This window comes from Chionomys nivalis, chromosome 19, assembly GCF_950005125.1.
Source record: "Chionomys nivalis chromosome 19, mChiNiv1.1, whole genome shotgun sequence".
Taxonomy (NCBI): Eukaryota; Metazoa; Chordata; class Mammalia; order Rodentia; family Cricetidae; genus Chionomys; species Chionomys nivalis.
In genome coordinates, this window is record NC_080104.1 from 12623938 (window position 1) to 12643209 (window position 19272).

General features: G+C 52.3%; 3 protein-coding genes across 4 annotated transcripts; 1 reads left to right on the forward strand and 2 right to left on the reverse strand.

The window, feature by feature from the left end:
- Positions 1–286: 286 nt before the first annotated feature.
- On the forward strand, positions 287–5699 carry Hsp90ab1 (heat shock protein 90 alpha family class B member 1). Its single transcript, XM_057751121.1, has 11 exons — positions 287–406; positions 1621–1767; positions 1882–2088; positions 2287–2580; positions 2677–2985; positions 3230–3395; positions 3587–3777; positions 3865–4012; positions 4134–4402; positions 4899–5232; positions 5339–5699. Exons 2-11 carry the CDS (start codon positions 1621–1623, stop codon positions 5446–5448), a joined length of 2175 nt encoding a protein of 724 aa, XP_057607104.1. The 5' UTR covers positions 287–406; the 3' UTR covers positions 5449–5699.
- Positions 5700–5789: 90 nt separating this feature from the next.
- On the reverse strand, positions 5790–9563 carry Slc35b2 (solute carrier family 35 member B2). 2 transcript variants are annotated; one of them, XM_057751122.1, is made up of 4 exons: positions 9451–9563; positions 8751–8944; positions 8425–8582; positions 5790–7188 (listed from the first exon to the last, which is right to left on the reverse strand). In XM_057751122.1, exons 1-4 carry the CDS (start codon positions 9459–9461, stop codon positions 6253–6255), a joined length of 1299 nt encoding a protein of 432 aa, XP_057607105.1. In that variant the 5' UTR covers positions 9462–9563; the 3' UTR covers positions 5790–6252. The 2 variants fall into 2 exon arrangements, with proteins under 2 accessions (XP_057607105.1, XP_057607106.1); XM_057751123.1 differs by lacking the exon at positions 8751–8944 and having other exon boundaries at positions 9451–9552.
- Positions 9564–10763: 1200 nt separating this feature from the next.
- Nfkbie (NFKB inhibitor epsilon) lies at positions 10764–18754 on the reverse strand. The gene is made up of 6 exons (XM_057751276.1): positions 18155–18754; positions 15930–16032; positions 14519–14741; positions 13490–13578; positions 13104–13343; positions 10764–11710 (listed from the first exon to the last, which is right to left on the reverse strand). Exons 1-6 carry the CDS (start codon positions 18520–18522, stop codon positions 11645–11647), a joined length of 1089 nt encoding a protein of 362 aa, XP_057607259.1. The 5' UTR covers positions 18523–18754; the 3' UTR covers positions 10764–11644.
- Between the last annotated feature and the right edge of the window lie 518 nt (positions 18755–19272).

Sequence of the window (19272 nt, forward strand, 5' to 3'; positions counted from 1 at the left end):
ATTTCTGAGGGACTCAGTCGGAGGGCTACTGGCCCGAAAACACATCATTAATGGCATATGCGTACCCCCTGGGCCTCACCTCGCGGGGCCGTGTCCCCGTGCTGAACACGGCATTGAAAAGGCCTTGACTCGGAGCCCAGGCCCCGCGCCCGCTGCTCCCCGCCCCCTCCCCGATCTGCTACCATGACGTCAGGTGGGCGGGCGGCGGCAGGTGCGCGCCCGTAGCCACTCCTTTAAGGCGGAGGGATCCAAGGGAGAGGCCGGGCTGTGCTTCGCCTTATATAGGGCGGTCGGGGGCGTCGGAGAGCTCTCTTGAGTCACCCCCGCGCAGCACAGGCTTGCCGTGCGAGTCGGACGCGCTCCGTGCCCACCCTGCTCTGTGCTACTACTTGGCTTTTCTATCAAGGTAAGGCCGCGGCCCCCTGCCCCTGTGGCTTCCCGGGGCTCCTTTCCGAGCCTCTTCCCTCCTTCGCCCTCCCTCCTTCGCATCTTCCCTAAGGGGGCTCGCCCGGCCCGGCGGCCTGTGGGCTGATTGTGCCCGGAGTGCCTCGGATTGTTTGTGGTTGACCCCGGCGGGCCTGCGCGGCTCGGCTCCTCGGTGCCCCGGGTGGGTCCCCAGCGCGTGAGGTGGCGGCGCGGCCCCGCTAGGTGGTAGGTAGCCGCACGTGGTAGCCGCCGACCCGGGACGCTGCCATGTTTGCCCTCCACTTCCGGGCGCGGCTGCAGGGTCCGCGCGGTGGTGGACGCCTCTGCGTGACTCAGCACGGCCCGGCGAGGTTGGACTGGCCACCTCTCCTGGACGCCTTTCCCAAGGGGCTTGGTTTTGGGGAGGGGTCCACGGATTGGCAGGGGTGCTTGAACCCACTGCTTTCCTTTCTAGATCTTTCCTGCTCTCCCGGTGGAGGAGGAGAAACGGGGAGGGGGCAGGCACGGGAGGATTCATAGGTCCCTCCCCTACTCCTCCCCTCCCTGGAGCTCAGATTGTTCTGGAAACCTCTAGTGCCCCGCCCCAGTGCCCGGATGCTGGGGCAGTGGGAGGGTTACGGTGGCGCCCCCTCCCCTTGTGGCGCCCGCCGACGCATGTCCGGCAGTGACGAGGGTCGCTGGATGGCTTGGGCCACCATTTTACTTGGGTTAAGGCCCATGCTAGTCTGCGCAGTGAGCGGTCACGGTGGAGCTTTTACTCTTTGTCCTGATTTAATTACCTCATGACTGCAGCCTCGGGTTCTCTTGCCTTGCTAGGATGGAGCAGCACATAGAAACACGGCTGCTGTAGAGTTTCTTTTACGCCTAAGTGAAAAAGTTGTAGTTAAGAGATTTCCCGTTTATATGCGCCCAGGGGTTGCGTGGGGTTCTTAGTATGTTGGCGAGTTATTCTCGAATTTTAACAAGGTGTGTCGGTAGCCAGGATTGAGAGCCTGATGGTCGGGCATACCGTTCAGAAATTAGGACTTTGCCTTTGTTTGAAGAACCGTTCTTTGGAATTTTCCATTGTGGATATGCTTCTCACTGTAGCTTCAAGGTCTTTTTAAAAATGGCGGTTCTTCTCCCTTGGGAATGGATACTACCCAGTTTAAAGCAGTTTGAACTGGATTTTAATGTGTTATCTTTCGTTCTTAGATGCCTGAGGAAGTGCACCATGGAGAGGAAGAGGTGGAGACCTTTGCCTTCCAGGCAGAAATTGCTCAGCTCATGTCCTTAATCATCAATACTTTCTATTCGAACAAGGAAATTTTCCTTCGAGAGCTGATCTCCAATGCTTCTGATGTGAGTGTTCTGGATTTCTAAAGCTTTTTGGAAGTGTAGGGAGTGCCAGTTTGAAAGGGAAGGGACCATTTGGATAAATGGAATAATATGGCTGTGTATATTATGTATTTGCAGGCTTTGGACAAGATTCGCTATGAGAGCCTGACAGACCCTTCCAAGTTGGACAGTGGTAAAGAGCTGAAAATTGACATCATCCCTAACCCTCAGGAGCGCACGCTGACTTTGGTGGACACAGGCATTGGCATGACCAAGGCTGACCTCATCAATAATTTGGGAACCATTGCTAAGTCTGGCACAAAGGCTTTCATGGAGGCTCTGCAGGTGTGTGGCCACTCATCGACAGCACTGGTCCATCGTTGCTTTTAGCTTGTTAATTTCCCAAACCTTGTTTCACTAACAAGTACATGTGGAGGTTAGAGGATAACTTTGACCAGTAGGTCCTGGGGATTGAACTCGATTGTTATGCTTGCTTGTGCAGAATCGTTTGCTTCCTTTTCAACTTTTAAAATTCTTTGGCAGGCTGGTGCAGACATCTCCATGATTGGGCAGTTTGGAGTTGGGTTCTACTCAGCCTATCTGGTGGCAGAGAAAGTGGTTGTGATCACTAAGCACAATGACGACGAGCAGTATGCCTGGGAGTCCTCTGCTGGTGGGTCCTTCACAGTGCGTGCCGACCACGGTGAGCCCATTGGCCGGGGCACCAAAGTGATCCTTCACCTCAAAGAAGACCAGACAGAATACCTGGAGGAGAGGAGGGTCAAGGAAGTGGTGAAGAAGCACTCACAGTTCATAGGCTATCCCATCACCCTATATGTGAGTATGGGCTTGGCAGTCTGAGCAGGCTGCTGGGGTGTGGCTTTTGCCTTTCCTGGTGGTCTCTACAATTCATTATTCAATTTGATGATTTAGCTGGAGAAGGAACGAGAGAAGGAGATCAGTGATGATGAGGCAGAGGAAGAGAAGGGTGAGAAAGAGGAGGAAGATAAGGATGATGAGGAGAAGCCTAAGATTGAAGATGTGGGATCGGATGAGGAGGATGACAGTGGCAAAGATAAGAAAAAGAAAACAAAGAAGATTAAGGAGAAATACATTGATCAGGAAGAGCTGAATAAGACTAAGCCCATTTGGACCAGAAACCCTGATGACATCACTCAAGAGGAGTATGGTGAATTCTATAAGAGTCTCACCAATGATTGGGAGGACCACTTGGCAGTCAAGGTATGTAACTGGAGCCATGGCACCTCAGTCCTGTGCTTGACAGTGGTTTTACTGCCTTCTGGAAGGACTCTGGGTGGTGGGCATGACAGCCATAGTTCTGATTGGAGGGCACTTTGCTGCTAGTATTCTAGGTTTCCTTGGTACTGGGGCTGGTTTCTTCTAGGGCTTTAGGAGTGTTGTTTCTGTGGTACATGTTGGATTCTGGGACCTGAGGTCCTGAAATGCACTCCTGGGTTTCTTTCAGCACTTCTCTGTGGAAGGTCAGTTGGAATTCAGAGCATTGCTCTTCATTCCTCGGCGAGCTCCCTTTGACCTTTTTGAAAACAAGAAGAAGAAGAACAACATCAAACTCTATGTCCGCCGTGTGTTCATCATGGACAGCTGTGACGAGTTAATACCTGAGTACCTCAGTGAGTACCTCCTGAGCTTCGGTTATGTAGTGCACACAAACTTAGTAAATCCTGCAGCATACAAACTGAGACTGTCTTTAGCCCAGATAATTACAGTCTTTGGCTTCCCAAACCTTCACTTGACTGGGTGGTTTGAATCTGGATAACCAGGCCAGATTTGATGGGCTGTGCCTTGTTCTGGTTGATTGTAGACTTCATCCGCGGCGTGGTTGACTCTGAGGACCTGCCCTTGAACATCTCCCGAGAAATGCTGCAGCAGAGCAAGATCCTGAAAGTCATCCGCAAGAACATCGTGAAGAAGTGCCTGGAGCTCTTCTCTGAGTTGGCTGAAGACAAAGAGAACTACAAGAAATTCTATGAGGCTTTCTCCAAGAATTTAAAGGTAAAATGAGCAAGTGTTTTCTCTCCTGATTACTTTGTTTAGGGTATTATTTCTTTCCAGCTCATAGGACTTTTTCTTTGCCTATAGCTTGGGATCCATGAAGATTCTACTAACCGCCGGCGCCTCTCTGAGCTGCTCCGCTATCACACCTCTCAGTCTGGAGATGAGATGACCTCCCTGTCAGAATATGTGTCTCGCATGAAGGAGACACAGAAGTCCATCTATTATATCACTGGTATGTAGGAGCTTGGGTATGACTGAAAGCTAGCTGCCTTGTGGTGTGGGAGATTGGAGAGGGACAAGTGGCAGTATGGAGGCCTTTTATAGTCACTGGGTCATGTTTAATAATCCTATAGGTGAGAGCAAAGAGCAGGTGGCCAACTCTGCCTTTGTGGAACGTGTGCGGAAGCGGGGCTTTGAGGTGGTGTACATGACTGAGCCTATTGACGAGTACTGCGTGCAGCAGCTCAAGGAGTTTGATGGAAAGAGCCTGGTCTCTGTGACTAAGGAGGGCCTGGAGCTGCCAGAGGATGAGGAAGAGAAGAAGAAGATGGAGGAGAGCAAGGCAAAGTTTGAGAATCTCTGCAAGCTCATGAAGGAGATTTTGGATAAGAAGGTTGAGAAGGTGAGTTTGTTGGAAGTTTGCCCCCTAGAAATGTTACTGCTGCTGTATAGCTACTGGGTGGCATCAGATAACGAACTCTCTAGGCCCTTCTTCCCCCAGCAATATTGTCAGTCTCTTGATGAGAAGGGTAGGAACTTTTTTTCATAACAGTGATTATATCCCACATAAAACGTTAGAAAAAAAGGCCCTGATGTGTTGCCCAGGGTTTTTTTTGTTGTTTCAAGGTAGGGTTTCTCTGTAGCTTTGGAGCCTATCCTGGCACTCACTTGGTGGATCAGGCTGACCTCTAATTCAGTGGTGCCCTGCCTGTCTGCTGGGATTTAAGGCATGTGCCCCCACTGCCTGGCTGCCCAGGTTATTCTTGAATCCCTGAACTCAAGCTACTTTCAGCCTTCATAGTAGCTGCAGTTTATTCACCTTCCATACTTAAAGCAAAGAACTTTACATACAGCAGTTCCAGGACAGCCAAGGTTACATCTTGTGACTTTGTCCACAGGTGACAATCTCCAATAGGCTTGTGTCTTCACCCTGCTGCATTGTGACAAGCACCTATGGCTGGACAGCCAATATGGAGAGGATCATGAAGGCCCAGGCACTTCGAGATAACTCTACAATGGGTTACATGATGGCCAAAAAGCACCTAGAGATCAACCCTGACCACCCCATTGTGGAGACCCTGAGGCAGAAGGCTGAGGCTGACAAGAATGACAAAGCCGTTAAGGACCTGGTGGTGCTGCTGTTTGAAACTGCTCTGCTCTCCTCTGGCTTCTCACTTGAGGATCCCCAGACCCACTCCAACCGCATCTACCGCATGATCAAACTAGGCCTGGGTGAGTGAGGGAGGCTAAGCTTGTGAGCTGTAGGTGGCAAGTTACTGAACTGGCCAGACCCTTGGACAGACTTAATACTACCATCTTGTTCAAATCTTTTTTTTAGGCATTGATGAAGATGAGGTGACAGCAGAGGAGCCCAGTGCTGCTGTTCCTGATGAGATCCCCCCACTTGAGGGTGATGAAGATGCCTCCCGCATGGAAGAAGTAGATTAGAGATGCCCTGGGAAGACCATGTCCTCTGTATAGTTTCCCTGTGCTCCCCCAGCAGCCTTGACTGGCCCTGACCTACCTGGCTCTCTGCTCATGCTAGAGGATCTCTTACCCTGTCTTGTGCCTTAAGGCAGGAAAATCCCCTCCCACAGAATAGCAGGGTTGGGTATTGTGTATTGTGTTTTTTTGTTTGTTTGGTTTATTTTGTTCGGAATTAAAAGTATGCAAAAATAAAGAAAATGCAGTTTTATGTAGTCCTGTTCTCCTTGTAACCCTCAGGTTGCTGTGGTGGTCAGTACATTCACTTCTTCCCTTGAGTCCCTTTCAGCCAACCAAAACACATGGCCAAGTCACTGCTGCAGTTTAATCAAATAAGAGCAAAAGGTGACAAGTACCAAAACTTGAGCAAAGAACACAAGGCTCCCAAGGGGCTGGGCAGGTCTCTGTTGCCTTTAGCACAGCACCATTTTCACTGACACCCCCTCCCCAAGGTAAACCACATTAGGGCCTGTAAACGGTTTGTGTGTGCTGTTCTTGAGGGGTGGGTGTTAAGGGAACAAGCAAAGGCCTGGTACTGGTTCACAGGTCCACCAGGTAATCTCAGATTGGGGGAGCTCCATGTGGATCACCTCTAACTCAGACCCACAACTGCCACTTGCATGAATAGTAGTAGGTGGGGCTCTTAAGGCAAGGCAAAAGAGGCTGCCTCCAGGGCTCCAATCCTCTGCTGTACACTGAGAATATTTTGCCCTTGAGCCAGTGCCTCTGAGAAGCTACAGAAACCAGAGAGGGTCCTTATTCCATTCCTCATACCTTCTGCACTGGGGGTTCAGTTGGAACAGCCTTCTTTCCCCGCTGCTTACGGCCCCGGGCATAGACTCTGAGTAGTAGGGCAGTGAAGACCACAGCCACTCCTAGCCCCCCCACCACAGTGACAGTGTGACCATAGAGAAGGCAGGAGAGAAGGATGGCAATAGCTTGGCGGAGAGTCATGATGATGGTGAAGACAGCGGCTCCGAACTGTCCAATGGTGTAGAAGATGAAGAGCTGACCGAAGGCAGAGCAGATGGAGAGGAGGAGAGCATGGAATGCAAACTCACTGTGCCGCCCCATGAAGCGGGCTCCCTCCAGTAGGGCCCCCTGCTCCAGTAGTGAGCCTACTGTGAAAAGACAGGAGAATAAATTGACCCCAAACATCATCTGCACTGAAGACATCTTATAGGCAAACAGGGCATCCTGCCAGTTTGAGGTGAAGCTGTCAAAAGCGATGTAGCCTGCCAGTAGGACCAAGCCTGAGAGTGTGGTGGCTGGAGAACTTCGGGGCTCTGGTCCACTAGACAGCAGAAACATGCTCACCCCAATGGAGATGAGGCCAGCAGTAAGGTATTCCCAGTGTTCATAGCTTCGTCTAGATACCAGCTTTCCCATCATCATGACGGGAATCACCTTGGAGGCCTTGGCCAGTACCTGGGTAGGGAAGCTGACGAATTTAAGTGCTTCATATTGGCACCAGCTGCTGAGCACATTTGACAGACTGGCAAAAGAGTATCGATACATGGGTGCCCCATGACGGGGTTGCTTGCGTAGGACACAGTAGAGACCTGCCACAATCAATGCCAGCACACGGTTCATTAGCACCAGGAACTGTGAGTCCGTGAAGTGCTCGCCTGGTGATGTGTCTGTGGCTCCATAGCTGCCGGTCATCACTCTTTCCTGCAGTACACCCCAGGTCAGATAGGACACCTGGGAGGAGGGGAAGAACGGCACTAGTAAACAAAAGGAAAGGGTCCTTCATTTTCTCCCTTCCTTGGGATGATGGCATGTGATGTAACTGACAGCATCCTTTTGGTTTCTCTCTAGTAAAGGTTTCTTTTCTAAGCTTTACTTCACCTTGTAGGGAATCAAATGGAGTTGTAAACATAGTGACACCTGCTTCAGGACTGGACACTGTCCAACTTCTTGGCACAAGTTCATTAGAGCTGGCTCCATATACCATATAAAGTTTTATTTTGAACCAATTCAAAATAAATTGGGATGTTTGGAAGTCTCAGGGAGGGCTGGCCACTTTCAGTTCAACAGATAATCTAAGGTGAACTGGCATCCACTCCAAACTATGGCCCGTGAGAGTATCCCACACACAGAGAGGCTGCCTAAATTCTTGTGTGTGTGGTCCCGAGGATCGTCTAAGGTTTGTATATGGCAGGAAAGGGCTCCACTTTTGGGTTGTACCCCCAGAGCCCCTCCTACATTATTTTATTATTTTCAGACAGGTCTCACTACACAGTCTTAGTTATTCTGAAACTTGACATGTAACCAGGACTATCTCCAACTCAAAGATCCACCTGCTCTGCCTCCCACACGCTGGGACAAACCCACCATAACGCTTGTTTATTTTATGTTTTGACAGAATCTCACACTAAATTGCTCAGGCAGGCCTTGACACCCCTCCTCCCCTCTCTGTCGGTTTTTCGAGACAGGGTTTCTTTGTGTAGCTCCAGCTGTCCTGGGATTTACTCTGTAGACTAGGCTGGCCTTGAACTCAGAGAGGTCCTCGAGCCTCTGCCTCTAGAGTGCTGGGATTAAAGGTGAGTGCTATCACCACCAGGTGCAGGCCTTGAACTTTCAATCCTTCTGTTTCAGCTTCCAAGTTTTGCCACCATACCTGGGATTCCCCCAGATTTTGTCAGCGAGATTATATATACAGAAGCAGAAAAAGAGCACAGAAAAAAAATACAGAAAAGACACACTAGACATCATTACATATGTGTACGGTGAAATTTCAGTACAGGTGCGGAAGGAGGAAAAGGTAAGAGGAAGAAAGCACTTCACTTTCAGGGTGGGGCCGTGTCCTGGTCCTGCAAGGACATAAACCATACCTAAATCAACAAACCTTTGGTGTGGGCAGGACAACTTTGGTTTTATTAAGTTCCTGGCTATCTGGACCCAATCTGGCAAGAGAAGGGGAGCCTGTCTACTTACCTGGAGCCCCGAGGCACAGAAGACCAGCTTCAGGATCTGCCAAGACGGGGTAGTATCTGCCGTAGCATCTGCCCGGGGAGTTAGCAGAACCTCATCAGAGGCCTTGGGCTCACTGCCAAACACACAGGCTTTCACCAGCGGAAAGCAGAGACCCCTGCCTGAAGAAGACACACATAGTCAAGCCCCACAACTTCTCCAGAGCAGTCAGCAAACTCCCCACCCCGACCTACTGATCTCCCTCCCTTCCCAAGTCACAGTCCGCTTTGAATGTCTGTCAACACCTGCAATAGAACCTGGTTTGTTTCCCTACCCTTTGACCACATTACCTGTCTCTAGGTAGTTCTTCCGTCTAAAGTATTGTACCAGAAGGTAGCCAGGTACCATAAAGCTGGCATAGCCAGCAGCATTCAAGAAAAAGCGGGAGAACCACAGCTGTGTCCAGGACTGCGGAGGGGCTTCGGGTGACTCTCCACCTGCTCCCAAAGAAGGGAGCGCGGCGAGCACCACCAATGTCCACCATCTGCTGGGACAGCCAAAGCAGCGATTAGGGTTGAAGTTCTTCAGCCCCTCTGCCCTCCGGAGGGGACTGTACCAGGGAAGTGCCCAGTGGCGTCCCCGCCCCCTCCGCTGCAGTCCAGCGGGACAGACAAAGAGCCTCTCTCTCCCTCTCTCTCGGGGGGTCCGACGCAGGCCAGGCAGAACCTCCTCCCTTCCCAGGGGCGGCCCCGCCTGCCCAGCCACATAGGTCGCCTCTGTTCCCTCCAGCGCGCGGGCAGCTCAGGCCACAGGCGCCCCCCCCCCTCCCGCTCCGGAGCGCCACAATCCCACATCTCCTCCGGACGACACTCCAGGAGCACCCCCGGTATCACAGGCCACACGCCGCGCCCCCATTCACACTGGCTCCCTGACAGCGCCACGCGGGTCTGCAGCTGAAGGACCCCACCCCGCCTCCCGAACCCTGGGGTCTCGGTCACGTGGCCCCGGGGTCTCAGTCACGTGGGCCATGGCTGGCCGAGCCCCCCCCACCTGGCGTCCATGGCCCAGCCGCGTGGGGCGGAGGGGGGACCGGGGAATGCGAGTCCCCGGGCCGCACGCTCCCTCCGCTCCCTTCGCCACCCGCTCCAGCAGCCAGCTAGCCAGCCAGCGGAAGTGCCGTGCTCTTCCCGCCTCCTCCCCGCTTGAGCCCCTCCGCGGCGCCCCGGCCACAGCGCCCCCGCGCGGCCCGGAGGCAGACCAGGCCCGGTTCTCGCGGGGAACCCCAGTGGGGACTCCCTCCCTATTCGCCAGCTTGCTTGGTCACAGTCATCAACCCTTGCCGTCCCAGACACAGTGACGACTGTTGCCACCTAGCGGACTGGACTTTTGAGTGTCTGAGACCAAGCACTTCCCCTTATGTTTTACCTTTTTTTAACAATGATGTCTCCTTCCTGTTATCCCCCTAGTACCGGTGACCGTGACCTTCCAGACACTGCACGACCTTGTGCGTCCTCCTCGCCCACTCACTCGACCAACCCTGTAGAATCCTGCTGACCTGTTTTCAGTTCCTTTAACTCATGGGAGGCCTTCCCCCGATGCTCTGCCCCTTTCTTTGCTCATCCTATGTCACAACTTCTGTCTCTTTCGGTTTTTCCAGACAGGGTTTTTCTGTGTAACAGTCCTGGCTGTCCTGAAACTCACTTTTTTTTTTTTTTTTTTTTGGTTTTTCTAAACAGGGTTTCTCTGTGGCTTTGGAGCCTGTCCTGGAACTAGCTCTTGTAGACCAGGCTGGTCTCGAACTCACAGAGATTCACCTGCCTCTGCCTCCCAAGTGCTGGGATTAAAGGCGTGCGCCACCACCGCCCGGCCTGAAACTCACTTTGTAGACCAGGCTAACCTCGAACTCACAGAGATCCACCTGCCTCTGTCACTCAAGTGTTGGTATTAAAGGTGTGTGATAACCACCACCAGGCTCTATGTCCCAGTTTCTAGGCCACCCGTCTGAAGCTTCCTTGGTCACCCAAAAGAATGGTTCTCCACCCACTTCACTGTCCTTTCTGCTAGTTTTCCCCCTCCCAGCACCCATTGCAACTTCTGACCATGTATTAAGTTGCCTATAGTTTTAATAGCTGTCCCATTCACAGGATGCACTTGCTTAGGGTTTATAAGCACTAAGCATCACAACTATGCTGGTTTATTTCTTCTTGTTCTTCATGGCGGTCATGAGCCTGACCTAGCAGGGGCCTCAGTGTGTGGAATCTAAGGGGAAGGAAAGTACAGTTGCAGCAGCTCTCTTGTGCTCAACGTCCCCAGCATCTCCAGGGACATGTCTCCAAGTTCCTCCATCCCTGACCATTCCCACATGAAGGAGATGTGTCTGTGCTGGCAGGAAGCAGGCCTGAGAACTCTCAGGCCTCCCACCCTACCCAGTAAGTGTTATAATTCCACTACCCAGATGACAGGGAAAGCCAGCAGAATTATAACAGCAAGGCCCTGCTCCCCTTGCTCAGGGCCAGTTTCCGTCTCTGTCTTTACCCCGGGATCACCGGTCCGGCCTGCCTATGCAAACAATTGTAGAAGGGAAACATTTTTTTTTAAAGTCTCTCTCTTCCATTTTAGTGTCATGTTACAGAATTATCCATTTCCAAAGGCTCAGTTTGGAGCCTTATGTATGAAGTCTTTAGACAAGTGTGCTTTCCCAGGCCCACTGCCATCAGACCCATAATCCCAGTTACTCAGAAGGCCGAGCAGAAGGATCCTAGTTCAAGGACTGCTTGGGCTACAGAGTGTGTTCCAGGCCATCTCAGGCAACCCAGTGAGACCCTGCCACAAAATTAAAAGTAAAAAGAAGGCTGGGGATAGAGCTACTTGATAGTAAGCTTGCCTACCATTGGGAGGCTCTAGGTTCAACCTCCAGTCCCAAGCACGCTCACAAAGGGGTTTTAGGTAAGGCCCCTTAGGGTCCTGTTTGCTCATCCGTTTTCCTGATGGTTGTCAGTTTCAGCCCATGCCATCTTCAACAGAAGCAAGCAGGCTTTGAGGGTCTTTCAAGAATCTCCATCCTGTCCACCTGGGAAGTTCTTCCTTCTGGACCGGCTTCCTCATTTGCAATCCTTCCTCTCCTGTTAGGACCACACTAGCCCCAGGCTCTGGCCTCTGCGGAGGGGCATGCTGCTTGGGCCCCAACTGCAGCAGCTGTGGCTCCAGCTTCCAGGTAGGAAAAGGTGGGACCCCTGGCCTGGCTTCAGTCAGTACACAGCAGTGGCTTCCCGGAGATTTTCAGGTCATCAAAGGGCAAATAAGAAAGGAGCTGAGGAAGACAATGGAGAGGAACAGAGTTAATTTAAGGTCATGAGAGAGGGCAATAGGGAGCAGGTAGGAGCTCTGTCAATACTAACTTCCCAGACAGTGAGTGACCTGGGTATGGCAGAGCCCCAAGGGTTTAGACAAACTCTATAGTAAGTCATGCAGAATATCAGAGCCAGGAGTGACTTAGAGGTGATCTATCTAGTCCTTTGGACTATTCTTTGTTGGTGGTATTGGAGGAGTGGGGAAAGAAGAGCATTACATACTTGGAGTATTTTTGTTTGTTTGTTTTTGAGACAGGGTTTCTCTGAGTAACTACCTTGGCTGTCCTGGAACTCACTTTGTCGTAGAGGAGGCTGGCCTCAAACTCACAGATATATGCCTGCCTTTGCCTCTAAGTGCTGGGACTGAAGGCATGTGCTGGCACACCTGGCTGAATATTTTTTTTATGTATAGAAAATGTGAGTTTTGCTGGTAGGAGGAGGCACACACCTTTAATCCCAGTACTCAGGCAGAGGCAGGCAGATCTCTGTGAGTTCAAGGTCAGCCTGGTCTACAGAGCAAGTTCCAGGACAGGCTCTAAAGCTATAGAGAAATCATCTCAGAAAAAAAAAAAGAAAAGAAAAGAAGATAAAAGAAAAGAAAATGTGAGTTTTGCCAGGTGGTGGTGGTGCACACTTTCAATCCCAGCACTCAGGAGGCAGAGGCAGGTGGATCTCTGTGAGTTTGAGGGCAGCCTGGTCTACAAAGTGAATTCCAGGACAGTCAGGGCTGTTACACAAAGAAATCATGTCTTAAAAAAAAAAAAAAAAGGTCTAAGACCTGGACCAGGTATAGGTTTGTATGCTGCAGGCATTAAAATGCTGAAGCCACGTGCAGCCACGTGAAGACAGGTATTGCTCTTTGGGTTCTCCCGGGCCTCAGCATGGCTTTGTCTTCCATGTAGGTGCTCACTGATTCACTCCTGTGAGAGTCCAGGTTTGGGCTCTTCGGGCCTGACTAGTTTAGGAAACTGGCTGAGGGCCAAAGACAGCCCAAGATGTCACGGTTGTTAAGCTTCAGTATTGTTCTGCTCCAGTAGTTTCGGGGAGAGGGAAGGGTTGAGCTGAGGCTGGCCCTGAAGTTGCTATACAGATGAAGAAGAACTTCGGTATTTGATCTTTCTGCCCCCATTCCCCAAGTGCTGAATTCTAGGTAATTGTCATTTTATGTGGTTCTGGGAACTGAACCCAGAGCCTCTTACATGCTAAGCAAGCCGTCTGTCCACTGAGTTGCATTCCCAACCTGACCCCAGCACTGTTAACTTAATGAACGAGGCAGAAGTCCTTTGCCTAGTTGAAAGAGCCCAACTCTGTTATGGGTGGGAGGCCCTGCAAGGCAGAGCGTCTGTCTCTTACATCCTCAGCCAGGTCCTGGGGTGTCTCATCTTCTACATTCAGCAGCAGGGAGTCGGCACCAGCCTCACACAGAGTGGATGAGATGCTGTTGAGGCCGCGGCCGGCTGCCAGATGCAAAGGCGTGCAACCATTGAGCATGCGGGCATCTACCCGGGCGCCGGCCCGGAGCAGGAACTGCACCAGGCTGCGCTCCTGGGTTTCCACAGCCAGGTGCAGTGCAGTCTTTCCACTGGTGGCCTCCTGGAGACGAACGGGGGTGTCAGTTAGGAAGGTCAAGAGGTAACAGGCTGAGCCTGAGCTCTGGAGTTTAACACTAGCCGGGACCTGCAGCTAGAGCAGATGGTGGCAGGTGGTGGGCCACGTGGCGCCCTGATTGGTGACCTCACCTGTACATCAATGTCAGCTCCGTTCTGAAGCAGCAGTTCTATGAGTGGTTGGTTCCTCTGCAATGTGGCAATGTGGAGACAGGCCAGACCTGGGGTGGAGTAGGTGGGGACTGCTGTTTGGTGTCTACTGATCCTTTTCTTCAGGGACTCCCCAACCCTTTGGTCTCGTGGGACTCTGCCTACTCAATGCCTCTAGTCACAGGACTGTTAAAATACAACCTCCCCAAAACCCCCTCAGAAGTCTGAGAGGAGAGGAACTCAGAGTTTCCATTTGTTCAGTCATGTTATTGGAACCTTCTTTCATGCTTCAAGGATCAGGTTGCTGAGTGACAGCCCCAAATGCACACATTCTTCCAATAGACACCCCACGCCTGGTAGTTCCAGACTTTTACCTGCCTGGGGATCCTGATGGCCCAGTCTCTACCCACGGGTGGTTTCTTCCTATACGCCCCATGGCTTTTATTTTACTTTATTTTGCTATTTCCCTCCTGGCTAGAACCTCCTTTCTTTCTCCAAGCCTGCCTGTAATAGAGACCTAGATTGAAACGTCCATTTTTTTTTTAAAATCACGTTCCAGTCTCTTCTGTTCAAAGGTCCTTGACTCTGAGGACTTCCCTGACAACCCTACAAAAAGCCAACCCCCCCCATCCCAATTCTCCTCCCTCTGCTCCCCACCAATGCCCATTTCCTTTAAACACACATATAGTTCACTCTGTGTAGTTATCAGCGGTCTCTCTCTTCCTTGGTTTTGCTCGCAGATGTAAGCTTTGCTCCTAGGGCAATGTGTGGCGCACAGAAAGTGAGATCATTTGTTCATCTAATTGTTAATAAATTAAATATCTTTAGGATTTAGATTTCTGCTCACACACTGCAGGCACTGGGGAAATTCTGAAACAAGTCATTCACTGCGTCCCTTAGTAAGGACGTATTGAGTGCTCATGCACTTAGCTGGGAGGAACGCAACAGGCAGGGTCACTTGGGCCCTTCCTTACCCCTCCTCTGTCCCTCAGGCCCTGGAGCTACACGCACCTTGCCAGTTCTTCAGTTGGAGGTCCAGAGGGTGAGATGGCTCTCTGCCTGGCTCTGGCTGCTCCTCCAGCAGGCAGCATGCACAGGCCAGATTCTGGCGCTGACAGGCTACATGCAGGGCTGTGTCACCGTGTTGGTCCTGTAGTATCCGGCTGGCTCCCTTCAGCACCAGTGCTCGAACTATATCTGGCTGGTCCAGGTGAACAGCTAGATGGAGTGCTGTCTGTAGGCACAGAGGGTCACAGGGTCACAGGGCGCTGCAACAGGCTCCTACCTCTGAGAACATATTTGGGGACGGGGTACAACCATGTTTTTTAAAGATTTATTTATTTGTTATGTATACAGTGTTCTGCCTGCATGTATGTGTGTATGTATGGTTGTGAGCCACTATGTGGTTGCTGGGAATTGAACCTCTGGAAGAGCAGCCAGTGCTGTTAGCCACTGAGCCATCTCTCCAGCCTGGTACAGCCATCTTTAAGTCCTAGCATCTTTTCTGAAAGTAACTGTAAAAGCCAGAGTTGGATCTTTCATGAAATTATTCCTAAGTCTTTCCCCAAATGCTTGGGACTCCAATTCTGGTAGCAGGGTAAGGGAAATAGAGCTCCCTGCTCTTCATCCTTCATCCTCTGGAGATATCTGTGTTATCTTCAAAGGTTGGTCTGCAGGGGTTGAGTGAGGGGAGGAAAGACAGAAGAGCCAGGGCAGTCTCTCTGACAATTCCCTCCTTTAAGACTCAGTTAAAGCCGGGCGATGGTGGCGCACGCCTTTAATCCCAGCACTCGGGAGGCAGAGGCAGGCAGATCTCTGTGAGTTCGAGACCAGCCTGGTCTACAAGAGCTAGTTCCAGGACAGTCTCCAAAACCACAGAGAAACCCTGTCTCGAAAAACCCAACCCCCCCAAAAAAAAGACTCAGTTAAGATGTTATCTCTTACCCAGACAACAAAGAGGACCCTAAGAGAGACATACATAGATCTAATTTACATGGGAAGTAGAAAAAGACAAGATCTCCTGAGTAAATTGGGAGCATGGGGACCATGGGAGAAGGTAGAAGGGGAGGGGAGAGGAAGGGAGGAGAGCGGAGAAAAATATATAGCTTAATAAAAACAATTAAAAAAAAGATGTCAACTCTTTCATTTGGCCTTCCTTGCCTGTCCCTCAAAGTCACCAGACCCCACTGAAGCTGGTATGGTCTTCAGTACAGCTGTTACCATGCTATAGAATTATGTGAGCTATATATATATGATGAATCTGTGGGCACCTCGTGGGCAGAGGCTACATCTTACTCAGTCATCTGTGTTGCAGATGCTGACTCGTCTGGCAAATGGCTTCCTATGGCCTCTGGTATGGCTGCTGGATTTAGTAGCCAGGTTACAGACAGGTATCTGGACATAGCCTTCTCTCTCTACTCACCTGGTAAAGGTTGTTCTGAATGTCCAGAACTTCCTGGGGCAGGAAAGTCAAGCAACAGAACAGCACCGCTGGGGCTTCATGAATTACTGCCAGGTGGAGCAGCCTGCAGCAGGAGAGGGCTAGGGTCAGGGCCCAGGCGGGAGAGGGTATACCAGAGTCTTGGGGTTAGAATGAATGCACCAGCCTCTAACTCGCTACCCACAACCAAGTCAGAGCAGGAAGTGAGAGTTTGGGCCAGGAAGTAAGGGGTTGTCACAGGAAGCCAGGATTCTGGAGGTGGGAGCTCCAAGATCTGCCGGCTAACCTGTGGAAGGCCTTGGCTGGGTGGGCATGTGGGCAGGGTGCTGACAGGACAACAGCCTTCCTGTCCGACTTGCCCACACCCAGCTCCCTTCTGCCCCCAGGGCCTTGCCAGGCCAGCTGCAGCTCAAAGCTAAACTGAGAGCTGCTGGCGGAACTCGGAGGGGGTTTCCAGGGCCGAGTTACCCACCTCCCCACAACAAGGGAGGACAGGAGGAGGCAGATGTGGGGTTCCCCCGGCAACTCAATGTCACACATTCCAAGGGAGGGGAGAGAGCAAGCGTGGCATGTCGATCTGTTGCCCTACCCATGAGTCAAGAGGCCCATTCTGCAGCCTGGGCAGGTCAGAGGAGGCCTGGTCAGAAACCCTCTCCTAAGCATAGCTCCAGGGAGAGTTTGGTGCAGTGTAGAAAATGTGTTTGATGGGGAGGGGGTGACAATGGGGCAGTTGGGGCATTTGGGATGGGAAGTTCCAGTCTTGGGGTTTCCCCACATCAGGTGGGGGAAATGAAAGCCAGGGCTAAACGCCCAAACCTGGACAGCTGCCTTGGGGCAAGTTGGCTAAAGGCCTGTCTGGGCTCGGGAGGGGGATACTTAGGCAGGAGAGGGGCAAGCTTTTGCTGCAGGCAGGCAGTAAAGAAGGCCAGGAGAGAGTGACGAGGGAGGGAGGAACCACTCTGGAAATCCCCTCGGCCAGGGCCTGCTCTCTGGGTCACATTCCTGCAGCCACCTCCCTCTCTCCCTCAGTCTCCCCTCCTCCCACTTCCTTTCCCACTTCCACACTTCCCACAGTCCAGCCACCTCCAGAGGAGGAAAGAGCTCCGCTGGGGAGTCCCGACGCTTCTCCGCACACAGTACCCGTCTCTAGCCAGAGCAGTCAAGCCTGGAGCTCAGAGGCTCACAAAGGGGGACAGCAGGAGATGTTCTGCACGGAGCTCCCGAAACTCTGAGGTTCTGGCTAAGGGGTTGTGATCCAGGTACCAAATACAAAGGGCTTACATCCTGTCTCCCACTCACAGGTGGAGACCCCCGTATCTCCAACAGGCACAGGACAGGTACCCCCTGCATCCCAGGACACCTCTCATCTGGGACTCCAAGAGCCCCTGTTCTGTCTGTCATCTCAAAGCCCAGTCACCCCCTCTGCTAGCCTGTTCTTCCACCTACGGCCAGTTCTCATACTGGCCACTCGATTGCTCTTAGTCCAGCTGCACCTGACTTCAGCTGGGCCTCGGGGAGGAACAGGAAAATGAAGAGATAAGACAGGACAGTGAGGACAACTTGGGGAGTTCAGGAGGTGCAGGGTGTTGGGGAGACTGACACCAAGCCATCACTTCCCTTTTCTCGGCAGAGGAAGTGAGCTGGGGCAGCCAGCTGCCTGCCCTGTTTGCTGGGGCAAGAATTCTCAGTCCAGGCTCCCTGCTTTTGCAGCCAGTTCCAAACAGGCAACCTGGGAGTTGAGGCGATCCTTAACTCAGCTTCCCGGGCTCGAATGGTGACCCATAAGCTGGTGCTGCTTTTGTTCCTAGGGACAGGGCATTCTGAGCTCGGACCCTGGACTCTCAAATATTGAGCAAACAGGGACGTCCCCTCTCCCAACATGAAAAATAAAAACTGAATTGGTGTGGGGAATTTCTCTTCCCAGGGGTGGGTCATTGGTAGATTTTTCAAGATTCTAGCTGGCGTTCCTGGTTCCCAGGGCCCTGTTAGCTCTGCCTACCCCTAAAAGAGGGAGATGTTGTCTGGTCTTTTGGTGTGAACCTGGCTATAGCTTAAAAGTAGGCTATGTGAGTTAAGTTTAGAGAAGGATGTTGGCCCTTCCAGGAAGGGTCTATCCTCTTGGGTGGTGATGGTAGATGCCTAGTTAGTTACAGCTCCCGGGGAGCCTCTGACAGAGCAGCGGATCTCAGACTAGCCAGTTTACTCACGTGTCTCCATCCTCAGAGATGTATGTGAGCGCTTCGAGTTGCTGAGGGCTCAGTACCTCCGTGTGGGGCAGCGGTGAGCCTGGGGCCGGGTTCTCCACTTCGGCTCTCCCCAGCAAGGGCAAGGACTCAGTGAGAGAGGAGGAGGCATAGGTGGAGTCTGCCCGCTCTCCATCTGCATCTTCTTTCTCCCCTGGTTCCTTGTGGGTCTCTGGGGGGTGGCTCCAGGGCTGTGGACAGCCTCTGTGCGATGGTCCGGAGACTAGGGCCGCAGTAGGCTCGGGCAGGGAGCGCAGAGAGCGCAGCGACTCTATGCCCGAGTCGCACTGGCTGTCGTCCGCCTCGTCCGGCTCCTTCCGCGCATCCGACATGCCGGCCGCCCCAGCCCGGGGTCCGGGGTCCAGCGGGATCCAACTCTGAGATGTGCTGCGCGCTTTTCCGGGTTTGTGGGGCCGCCTAGCAGAACCAGAGTCCCTCTCCGAAAGGCCTCATTACCCGGCTGTGCAGGCGCAAGGAGCGGTCCAGAAGCGCGAGAGGTCCGGGGCTCCGGCCAGGTCCACGGCAGCGGATGCTTTGGGCAGCTGAACGGTCCCTAGTCCAGTCTTCTCTCTTGCCCCGCCCCCGGGCCCAAGAAGTGGCGGCCAGTCACTACCACGCCCACAGCCCCGCCCCTCAAAGGCGCTTCCGGGTAGAGCCCCGCCCCTCAGAATCCCCCTGACTGCTGCCTGCGTGGGCTGGGAGTCTCTGGTTACCAGTCTTGACTCACTCCTGTGTGGTTTCGCCCATTCATTCATTCGTTCGTTCGTTCATCATTTCACCCTTCCCGTTCCCTTTTATTTCATTCATTAATCCCATGTTCGTTCATTCTTTCTTTCAGTTCTGTGTCTTCATTATCTATTCGTGCATTCTTTAAAAAGTGTATTTCTTTTTCTGCACAAACCGGCTGCTTTGTGGGGAGACCGCATAGGCTGGCGGGATGGTGTCTTAGGGTTTCTGTTGCTCCATGGAAACACCATGGCCAAAAAGCAAGTTGGGGAGGAGAGGGCTTCTTCCACCTACACTTTCATTAATGTGGGAAGTCAGGACAGGAACTCAAATAGAGTAACCTGGAGGCAGGAGAT

What these genes read in the sequence shown, in the direction of transcription:
- Hsp90ab1 (XM_057751121.1), top strand. Translation starts at nt 1,621, where the DNA reads ATGCCTGAGGAAGTGCACCATGGAGAGGAAGAGGTGGAGACCTTTGCC. An exon ending in GCTATCCCATCACCCTATAT is followed by an intron (nt 2,581 to 2,676) that starts GTGAGTATGGGC and finishes TTGATGATTTAG; the next exon opens with CTGGAGAAGGAACGAGAGAA. An exon ending in GTTAATACCTGAGTACCTCA is followed by an intron (nt 3,396 to 3,586) that starts GTGAGTACCTCC and finishes GGTTGATTGTAG; the next exon opens with ACTTCATCCGCGGCGTGGTT.
- Slc35b2 (XM_057751122.1), bottom strand. An exon ending in GAAGAACTACCTAGAGACAG is followed by an intron (nt 8,583 to 8,750) that starts GTAATGTGGTCA and finishes TGTCTTCTTCAG; the next exon opens with GCAGGGGTCTCTGCTTTCCG. An exon ending in TCTGTGCCTCGGGGCTCCAG is followed by an intron (nt 7,189 to 8,424) that starts GTAAGTAGACAG and finishes CCCTCCTCCCAG; the next exon opens with GTGTCCTATCTGACCTGGGG.
- Nfkbie (XM_057751276.1), bottom strand. Translation starts at nt 18,522, where the DNA reads ATGTCGGATGCGCGGAAGGAGCCGGACGAGGCGGACGACAGCCAGTGC. An exon ending in ATCTCTGAGGATGGAGACAC is followed by an intron (nt 16,033 to 18,154) that starts GTGAGTAAACTG and finishes CTCCTGCTGCAG; the next exon opens with GCTGCTCCACCTGGCAGTAA. An exon ending in GAGCTGACATTGATGTACAG is followed by an intron (nt 13,344 to 13,489) that starts GTGAGGTCACCA and finishes GTTCGTCTCCAG; the next exon opens with GAGGCCACCAGTGGAAAGAC.